The sequence below is a fragment of the Pterocles gutturalis genome, unplaced genomic scaffold, assembly GCF_000699245.1.
Source record: "Pterocles gutturalis isolate BGI_N339 unplaced genomic scaffold, ASM69924v1 scaffold19329, whole genome shotgun sequence".
In the NCBI taxonomy this organism is placed as follows: Eukaryota; Metazoa; Chordata; class Aves; order Pterocliformes; family Pteroclidae; genus Pterocles; species Pterocles gutturalis.
Genome location: NW_010133665.1, coordinates 1 through 10,081, shown reverse-complemented (window position 1 = coordinate 10,081; position 10,081 = coordinate 1). Strand labels below are relative to the sequence as shown.

Here is a 10,081-nt window from a genome sequence, read left to right as displayed (position 1 = left end):
ACACACGGTAACAACAAACACATTTTGTGCCTAAGCAGGGAAGTCAAAGTCACCATCTTCAAATAAGCATTGATTATTTAAACAGCATCATCTTTTATTTATGAAACAGTCACAGAATTACATAAGACAAACCTACCTCACAGGGATGTTGTGAGGCTTTCACAAGTATTTGTACAGCCTTCAGAAATAGTAAGCCACCCTGTAAGTGCTTAATAGTACTTGAATAAAGATTTGAATATTTTCCTCCAGCGTGACTGGGTGTTTGAAGATGCTTTTGGGAGCACATGCACAAGGATGTATGGTAAGAGGAGGGTGCAGGCTGGATTGTTTGGGGTTTTTTTAATGCAGCGGAGAATCTATCACTGAGAAGGGACAGGTTACGGTGTCCTTTTAGCTAATCCCATCTTGAGATACTCTGAAGTTCCCAGTTTAGTTCACATAGACCAAAAGACTCAGCTGTATGACAGCTGTTCCATGTCTGTCCTGCACTCGCTGTTCAAAATCTCTGCAGCCATTAGCCCCAGCTCTGGCCTGCTTTGCTGGCTTCCAGGACTGCCCAGGGCCTACCCTCAAGTGCAGTTGCTGCCTTGCCTGGCAGCTGCCCTCTGCCCCAATGAAAGGAAAGAAAATCCTCTAATCCTCTTCAGCCCTCTTAAGCAAATGTGCATCCTGTGCTGGGTGAAGATCTGCTGTAGCTGCTCTATTAATATAAGGTCAGCTCTAATGAGGAAGCAGAGTACCTACCACCCCCCCTGCTCCCTGCCACAGTAATACATTAGTAATTCTCTCAATAGTGAGATGTGAATGATCATTAAAGCCAGTAAATGCCACGTCCCGGAATTCTGTGCAGTCATGATGATCTGTCACTTCATACACTTGGAGATCCCTGTGTTGTATGTTCATGGTACTCAGCCCTGGCACTGCAGTCACGTGCTTGACATACATACCGTACTTGCTTAAGCACTTTCTAGAAAAGTTAAGACTGTTGTCACTCCCCTGGCAACAGGCAGCTTCTGACACTGTTTTACTTTTAATCCAATGATACCTCAAACTTGTAAGGCTGTTGCAGGCCCACTTCCTCATTCAGATGGAGGTGGCAGAATTCCCACAGCAGCAGGGCAGCCTCTTCCCACATTTCTCGTGCATTCAGAATGGAGCAAAAGTTGTTTTGGCTTTTTTGTGCATGTGTTTGAGCATTTGGGTATGCTGCCACAGAAGTTTCTGAATCCTTTCATATGGTGATAGTCTAGCCTGTCAGTAACAGACATGGTTCCATGACACCAACGTGTTCCAGCAGAGCTGTGCCAGGATTCAGGAGACTCTGTAGTTTAGTTTACTAATTTTTTGTGCTTCCTGAATGTTCAGATAAAAAAAAAAAAAAAAAAAAAAAGGCAAAAAAACAAAACAAAGCATGAAAAAAAGACAAAAAAAAAACCCAAACCAGGTTCAGGTTCAGGTTTCTGTTTCAGACTGTCCTTGCTTTCTCTTTTCTGTGCTTTGCCAAACTGAGTGTTAGGGTGGAAGATTAGCAAATGGAAGCAAGCCTAGGCCCATGATCCATCAGTGCAGTATCTACCTCTTACCTAAGCATATTCCAGATAAAAATTTATTTAATTAAATTGTTTCTGCCACTGTTGGATCCTGTATTTTGATTTCTGTGAACATACAGCTATCTGGAGTCTTACAGCTCTGCTTTGCTTTTCTCCAGAATGCAATGGGGTTTTTTGGTTTTTTTTTTTTTGGTAGATTGTTACACAGAGAGACTGGATAATTTATTTGGGTCACAGACAAGTCTAGCCCTACCCAGGTCTGCGCAGAGACTCAGTTTGTTTGGTTAAGCAGGGTAGGTTTATTGAAGGCTAGTCCTATAGGGCAGAGAAATGGTATGCTCCAGCAGCACCACTGCTCGTGCCCTTATCCCCTTGGTTACCTTTTGGCCGCTGGTCCATGTGTCCATGTAGGCTTTGCTGTCAGGCCCTTTCTGTGGAGCACATGCTGTCACAGCGTAGAAGTCTCCACAACTGGCTGTCCTTTCTCATTTCCACTTTCCAGGACAGGTTGGTTGTGAAAATCAATGAAGAGTTTGTGGATTAAAACACCAGCAAGACTTCCCAGAGTCGGAGCTGTGAGTGGGACCCACCACCAGTGGTCTCCAGCCCTAAAATGAAACACAGAAGAGGCAGCCGGTGAGCCAGACAAACCGCTGCCCTGCCATTGCATGGTGCAGGGTGAGGTGAGCTGCATCTGCTGGGCAGGAGTGAGCTGTGTGAGCAGAGGTGTCTAGTCCCACTTCACATACTGAGCCCTGCAACTGGCTTAAAAAAAATCCATCCACCAGCCTAATTGCTGGAAGGAGGGTCATTTTGCCTGTCGGCCTGAGGAAGTGACTCTGCACTGTCTGCAGATTTCTTGTGCTCACACACACACAACCCCCCCTTTTCCCTCCCCATTTCCAATAGTATCTGCAACTCCTCTACCAAGCTCTCAAAGATATTTTCTGGAAATTTAATGAAAATGGGAGCTGGGACAGGAGACACTGCTAATGCACTCACAATGGGAAAAGCCATAGCATGGCACCATCTTACTAAATGGGGGAAGGCAGGATTTCATCTCCAGATTCAGACATCTAAAGCTATTCAGCAATCCAGCTGTAAGTACCAGCTTTCAGGTGAGCTGAATCACTCTGGCTCTCCAGTAACTGCAATAACCAGCTAGATCTCCAGCTAACAGGTAACCAGTTTGGTTCCCAAATCGAGGTATCTGAATGTTAAGATGAATCCCATGATGAAGAATTAGTGTACCCTGAGTTTGTATACATAATGCACAGGGTTCCTCTATGCAAAGTCCTTGCTCTCTGAAAATGGAGAACACACTCTGCAACAATACCATCACTTCATCCAAAGAAAAAGGCTTGATGACCATTTTATCTTGGACTTATCCCCTTTCCTCGTGAGCTGAGCAGTATAAAAGCAAAACGGGTCACTCACTTAAAGACGTCCATTCCCCAGCCAGCAATTGCTGTGAAGACTCTGGGGGGTAGGTCCCGGGAGGGGTTTATGGCATAGCCTGTGTTCAGCCCCATCCCCAGGCCGATGCCCAGGACCAGGATACCAGTGAGCAGGGCCTGTGTGCCTTTCAGGGCTTCATTGTTTTTCTCATCGTGGATGATCAGAATGCCCAGGAGCAGCATCACCGTCGCCATAAACTGCAGGAGTGGGAAAGGCAGGTCAGGAGAGAGAATGGGGAAGGCAGAAGGATCCTGCTCAGCAGAGAGGAAGAGACTTCCCAGAATGGAAGAGCAGGTGGGATTCATGGTCTGATCAACTCTGGAAGGACCCCAATGTTACTTTCTCCTCACAGGTGGACTGAAGAAAATTCTTGATTAATTTCCCAGAAAAAAATGTCACCACCTCATCACCAAAAATGCTCTAGGACTGAAACAAACTTCTCAGCACTATCCTCTCCTTCTACCTTTCAAGCTGGGGACACAGGTTACTTTAAGTACATTATGTCTAACAGAGGCAGAGCCATGACAAGCTGCCAGCGAGACAAATCTGATCCTCCCTAGGAGTGATGTTTTACAGAGCCTCTTGCATTAGCCCTTTCAGGACTAAAAGCAGATACCAGATTCTCATCTGGGATACTAAATCTCCCATCTGTGAGAGTATGTAGCTGGTATTTGTGTATCTGCAGTGCCCAAGATGTCAGGAACTGTGGTTTGAATAGAGGTGATGAGACTCCTGTCTCTTTCTGCTTCAGAAAATGCAGCTGGAGAGCCCTGAACTGTTTGCGGAGATGCCAGCAGAAGCAGAAACTCTGCAGGTCTTGGCAACACACTGTCACTGTCATTTGCTTTCTTGTGTGGCAAGGACACTGCATGCTCCACAGGAGGCTGAGTAATCAGGTCCCCACCTGTAGGCTCTCCAGCTCTCACCATCCTCCTCATCATGCCTAGGCAAACTTTTTGTCAGCTCAGAGACAAAATCACAGGCTTCCCCAGATTTGAACTGGAAGTGAATCTTCCTTCTCCAGTGTCCCAGTGCTCCACATCCCTTGAAGTATCTGCTTCCTATTTCCAGGCATCTGGGCATTGTGTTGTGCTAGGAACAACTGTACAGTCTAAATTGGACGGTTCAAACCCCAGAGGTTCAATCCAGACAGGCTGTGTTCATGTGAAGACAGTTCCAGGCCCTCTGTGCCAGTGAGGGGCAGCCAGCAGAGCTACCTGGGAGTCTGGAGTGGATGTAGGATCCAAAAAGGAGAAGAACAGTTCAGGGAACTGCTCAGAGCCCAAAGCAGATAGTTATTGATACAGCTCAGCTTTTCACTTCCCATTTCTTGGGCTGTGTGCAGGGAAGGTGTTTGGAGGACACTCAGACCAAGCTGCAGAGCAGTCTGCAGGTGTTACCTTTTAGGCTCACTCAGCCACCAAGGTATCTTGGATCCTACCTGTCAGGTTCCTGCCTGGATGGTGGGCTCCTTGAAGGAGAGGTTGTGATTGTGCCTGCACAGGTAGCACTGTGAATCCCCTGTAGCAGACCTGCAGCAGTGCCTGTTACCACCCACCCTCCCCTCGCACACCACAGCGATCCCCACTGACCTCTGTGAAGAAGCCCCCCACGAAGGATACATATGGAGCGGGATAAGTGGAGAAGATCGACGCTGTGGCAGTTGGTCCTGTCACTGTAAAGTTCCCCTTGGTGTAGTCATATAGAGCATCTAGGAGAAATGGGAATTACGGGAGTTAGCGCAGAGTTTATCCCACATGGCATGTCCACAGGTCCACCTGTTGCAGCCAGCATGGACACCAAGGGGAAGAGAGGCAATGGGAGATACGATGGAGGTGACACACCCCTGACAGGACATGATCTCACTGGTATCTCTTACCTGCAGACTTTGGTCTGCTGCTGCTTTTTTACAGCTACCAGCTCCCCATTCCTGATCCAGGAGCCTGGGGCAGGCTGGACATTCTGAATGCACTGGAGCCTCCACCCCTGTGCCCCTTGGAGACTGAGACATGCTGGAGCCAATGGGTGGTGGGTCCTCTTCTCACCACTCAAAACCACAGATGACTGCCGTCCTGTTTTCCACAGACCAGCAGAGTCCCCCAGAGCTCCAGCGGTACCTAATACATGATAGTCCATCCAACTCAAGCCCTTGCAGACCCTGGAAATAAAATGCTGACAAAATGCAGCTACTGGCCTTGAGTTGAGGAGAGGTTTTGGTAGTGGGAATGCCCTGGGCAAAAGGAGCTGTGTTTTCCAGGAAATGCACATCTTTCCCCATCAAGGTCTAGCCTTGAGAAGGTCTGTCCCACAAGCTAGGAGCTCGCCCTCCTCACCCAGACATCATGCTGGGTACTATAAAAGGAAATAATTTTTATGAACTGTGAGTTTAGACTGAAACATTTCCCACAAAAACCCCTGTAGTAAAGACACAACCATACCATAGTAAAGGCCAAAGACGGTAGCTGCTGCCATAAAGGAGCCCAGGAACTGGCCAATCAGGTAAGCTGGGAGCTTTCTCCAGGAGAGGTTTCCTAAAATGCAGTGTGTGAGGGTGATGGCAGCATTCAGATGAGCTCCTGCAAAATCACAGCAAAAGAGAGTGGTCTTGACTCTGATGCAGCTCTTTTGGAGCATACCCCACACCCCACAATAACCGCCCAGACCCTGCTCCAGGACACCAAGGCTCTCCCAGGGCAGGGTCTCCCTCCTGCACAGACTCAAAACTGACCCGTTTTCCCTGGGCAGATGAATGCTCCTAACTGTAGTCATCTAAAAACTGAACTGCTTTATTCTCTGTAGACCAAGGCTGCTTCAGTCATCTCACCCATCAGAGACACCTCTCTTGGCACAGCATGAGTTTCCTTCTGTATGAGTTTCTCTCTATTCAGCTTAAAGGGAGCCCAGAACGTAGGCTCATCACCCACCTTTTATATGGCTACTGGTAGATTAGATGTCTGCAAAGCAAATCCTACACAGGGCTGTTGGTAGGGACTCAGATTACCTCTTAGATGTCACTGCATTGAGAGGGGTTTACCAAGACGGTCAATCCTAGCTGTACCACGGTTGCTCCCACTTGCGTGGAGCAGACCCTGTCCTTCCCTTGCAGAGTTTGTAATCTTGGACTGCATTTCCTTACATCTTTTAGTACGTGGCTTTCATACAGGGCAAGACCAGTTTTCCCTCTTTTGAGAGAACACTTTCTGTGGAGGAGGCTGGTATCACAATGGTGCTTTTGGAGAAAGACTAAGTGGATAAAGGTTTGGTGCCCTCAGAGCAAACCAAGTCTGTTCTCCAGGCCCCATCTCCCCATGAGTCCAAAGGAAAAATTTTTTTCCTGCCTAGCAGGTGTAAACTGTGGGGATGAGTAAATGCTCCAACCTTAGTGGCCTTTTCCTACTCCAGACTCAGAAAGGGGCAAGAGCCAGACACACATTATCTCATCAAAGTACAGGACAGAGTGAAATGAAACTGCATGTACCACCTGCTACAGTCCCACAACCACAACTGAAATGGAGGAGACCCCTTTTTCTTTGATCCTCTGATCCTTTGCAGGCATGACCAGCCATTTGAGAGATCACAATAAAAGATCTGATGACAGAAATGGAACCAAATCACAATGCCAAGAAGCACTGAAGGTGGGTTCAGAGCCAGCCTGTTGCTGGCTGAGCTGAGATCCTTCCTTCTGCTGCCCAGCCCTCAGCAGATCCACACCATCTTGAATGCCTCCTGGAACTGCAAGGCTCTACCTTCCTCAGCCCAATTACCCCAGGATGTCTCCACCAGCTCCAAAAGGATGAAGAACTAACTGCTTGTGTGGAAAAAATTTCCTTTGCAAGCCAACCCCAGCCTTGGACATCTCTCTGCTCCAACAGTTTGAGAGCAAGGACTTGCTTTCATTTTCTGCCCACTAGAGCCTTTAATTTATTCTCTTAGTGCTAATGAATGCAGAAATTGCACAAGGCAAAGGTAATGCTATGTCATGTGAGAGATACCACCCCATGGCCCTGAAACACCACGTCCTGAGTTTGCGTGGGGTGTGCATGTGTGGGTGTGGATGATAAGGAGAAAATTTGCATACCATTCCTTGCTGCAACATCAGCAGTAAGCTCTCCTTTGCAATAAATTATTTACTTCCCCATGGGTCAGATTGGCAGCATGTTTTCAGAGCTCCTTGTCTCCTTGGCCATGATGGCATATCCCAAGCGCCTAACGGGGGCACTGCAGAAACCTGGCCCTGCTGATGGCAGCAGGAGGGGATAGATGAACCTCCACCACTCTCCCTGTCCCACTTGCCTCTGTCTCAGCTCAGGATACATGTTTGGGGTCAGTGTACTGGAGGTATGCTGTGCCCGCCTTGTCCCTGGCTTCTCGTAACCTTGCCGTGCCAGGTCCTTGTCTTGACCTCAGACCTGCCTCCCCCGTGAAGACTTGGCTGTGATCACTGGGTCACAAGACTGCCTGGTTACAGTCACCAGACCTGCTCTGCTCTTCTTGCCTGGGGACCCTAGGACTGCCTTTTTTTTGGTGAGGGTACTGCCCTGCTTTGCCATGCCATCACCTCCCCCTCTGCAGCCCACTCCTGCTGCCTCTGATGCATGTGGCCTTTACAGGACATAGAGATGTCCTGTGCTCAGGTGTCCTACTCACCAGAGATTCCTCCAGCCGCATGGATGCCCAAGGTAACACCAATGCCAAATCCCAAATTGATGCTCAGATGCTGCCCAAAGTCTCCTCTTCCTAAAACCACTTGTGCCACAGAAGACAATCCAAAGACCTAGTGCATGGAAAAATAAAGTGTGTTAAAAGTAGTGTTATTGCTGTGGTGGACTGAGCTTCTTTGTTCCTTTTTCTGCAATACTAATAAACTTCCAAAGATGGGAAGTCTGTAAGGTGCCCATGTCAGGACAAGCGAGAATGACCCTCCTCCACAAAAATTGCATGGATAACTGGATTATTCCTTATTGGTGACCATCATTCCAAACCAGATACTCTGGTCTGGATTGGGAACAGGGGAGAACAACCCCAGACACCTGCACCAAGGTCCGAGACTCAGTTGGGATCACTCACACAGTCACGGTAAGGGAATCTGTGCCTGAAACCAGGGACATGAACCAGGGGAGGATCACTGCAGGCCGCCCAGAGGCAGTGCCCAAGGTGGATGGAAGGAGGGTGGACAAATTCCTGTTGTCCTTCTTTTCCTGGTGTGCAATTTATTGACTAAAAATGTAATTTGGGAAGCACAGAGCTATTTGCCAAGCTCTAATTTTGGTAAATTTTTGCCCTAACAGGGCAATCCTGAACTTGTTCTTTATCACCTGGGAACTTCCACCAGCAAAAAAACCAAAGGGGATGGAAAAGGAAAATGGCTTTCTCAGCTCCTGCTGAGGAGTCACAGATGTTTGTACTCTGACTTCCAGTGCATGCAAAACTACCTATGTAATAGGAGTGAACTTCAAGGAGCTGGATGTGTAAGAAGATGGTCATAAAAAGTGAGCATCCTTTGCACGTACAGTCATTGCACTTGAAAACAAGCACCTTATCTGTACTGAGAGCTGTGTCAAGCTGTCCGGATGCTTACACAAATCTTATCTTCCTCTTGTGCAAATCTCCAAGTACAAACTATTTGGGTTATCCTTCCATGCCAGCTGCTGTCCAGTCCAACGTGCCTCTCAGTGTACACTAGGTTGGCACAGGCAGCTACTGGACCTTTTCAGAGATAGGATCTCATTTTGCTATGTTGGTCCAACACACAAATGCTCTGGTCCCAGTGCGCACTTCACCCCCACCAGGGATCAATTCTGACTGAAAGCCTTCCTCACCCTCTCCCCAGACACCTCCAAAGCTGCTGGAGATCTCAAAACCTCTTCATTTTTTCTGTGTGAAACAGAAGCCTCAGATCCCACACGATGGCCTCTGGCACAGTGGGAAGAAAAGCCTCAAGTCACTGCACGGGATCTTTCAGGGGGTTTGGCACAAGCGTTGCCTTGCCCTATCTGACCAGACACTGCTCTTTGGTTCACTCCCAGACTCTTCCTTGTTTTTCTCCTAGAAGAGAACTGAAACTGTGGCTCGTCCCCACCTGCTTCACCCTCTCCCAGCACCCATTTCCCACCCCCTGCATTGCTTTTTTCCTCCAGAAGGTTTTTCACAGATGGTCTGCCCGATGGGAAGCTGCCACCTCACCAGAGCAGAGGAGTGAGTAGCAGCATCCAGCTGCTTAGCAGCTCTGAGGATGTGGTAAGAAACCACTGACCTTACAAACTGCTGCTGGAAACGCTTACCCTCTCACCCGCCCTGCACACAGGCACACACATGCATGGACACACACATCTGGGCCCGTGTCCTCCTTACCATAAGGATGAACATCCCCAGCGCTTCTGCCAGCAGCTCCCTGATGGTGCCGCTACGAATTGTGAGTGCCTTCTGAATCTTCTCCAGCATTTTTCTCTCCAGCTTCAGCCTGCAGCCACAGGAGCTCCTGTTGTGACAGCACACTTCATTGCACAGAACTGAGTTACCCTTTGAAACTTGGCACCCTCCCTTCACCCCCAGACACCTTCATTCATGTGGTTAACAATGAACAAGCCAATAAAATAGCAGTTAGCTTCAAAGTCTTCCCACACACATGCCATCCTTTCAAAACTACGTGGTAAGGATGCAATATTTCTGCTATTGGGGTTTTGCAAACACTGTGCCTCTGCTCAGGAGCAGCCTATCTCCAGAGCAGTGGAGCTGTAAATAGCCTTGGTGTGCTCCTAAAGGCTGTCTCTCTCTGCAACCTTTTCCACAGGAATTGAACAGGAATGTTCTGCATTGTAAACCACTGGCTGATGGTTTGGTGCCTTTTTTTTTTCAACAGATGGATTAGGATTTTTTGCCTGTGCTTTGCAGGACTATTTGGAGGCCCAGACTGTGGTGAGGATGATCTGCCTTGAGCTGGTGCACCGTTGTCTGCAGCTGAAAAGAGCGCAGTGCCTTGGGCGTTGCTTCAAATTGAGTATCTGCTCTGGCTGAATGTACCTGTGCCCACAGCTCCCACCACACTAGCGAAGAGACTCCCTGACACCCCCCGC

The 10,081-nt window shown here is 48.3% G+C and overlaps 1 protein-coding gene across 1 annotated transcript; it reads right to left on the bottom strand.

Moving 5' to 3' along the window:
• Positions 1 to 1,998: 1,998 nt before the first annotated feature.
• Positions 1,999 to 9,486, bottom strand: LOC104458540 (aquaporin-7-like; the record flags this gene model as incomplete). The annotated part of the gene is made up of 6 exons (XM_010081323.1): positions 1,999 to 2,158; positions 2,988 to 3,205; positions 4,601 to 4,719; positions 5,447 to 5,584; positions 7,656 to 7,782; positions 9,360 to 9,486. Coding segments are annotated over 6 exons (889 nt in total), but the record flags the coding sequence as incomplete, so codon positions are not given.
• Positions 9,487 to 10,081: the final 595 nt, after the last annotated feature.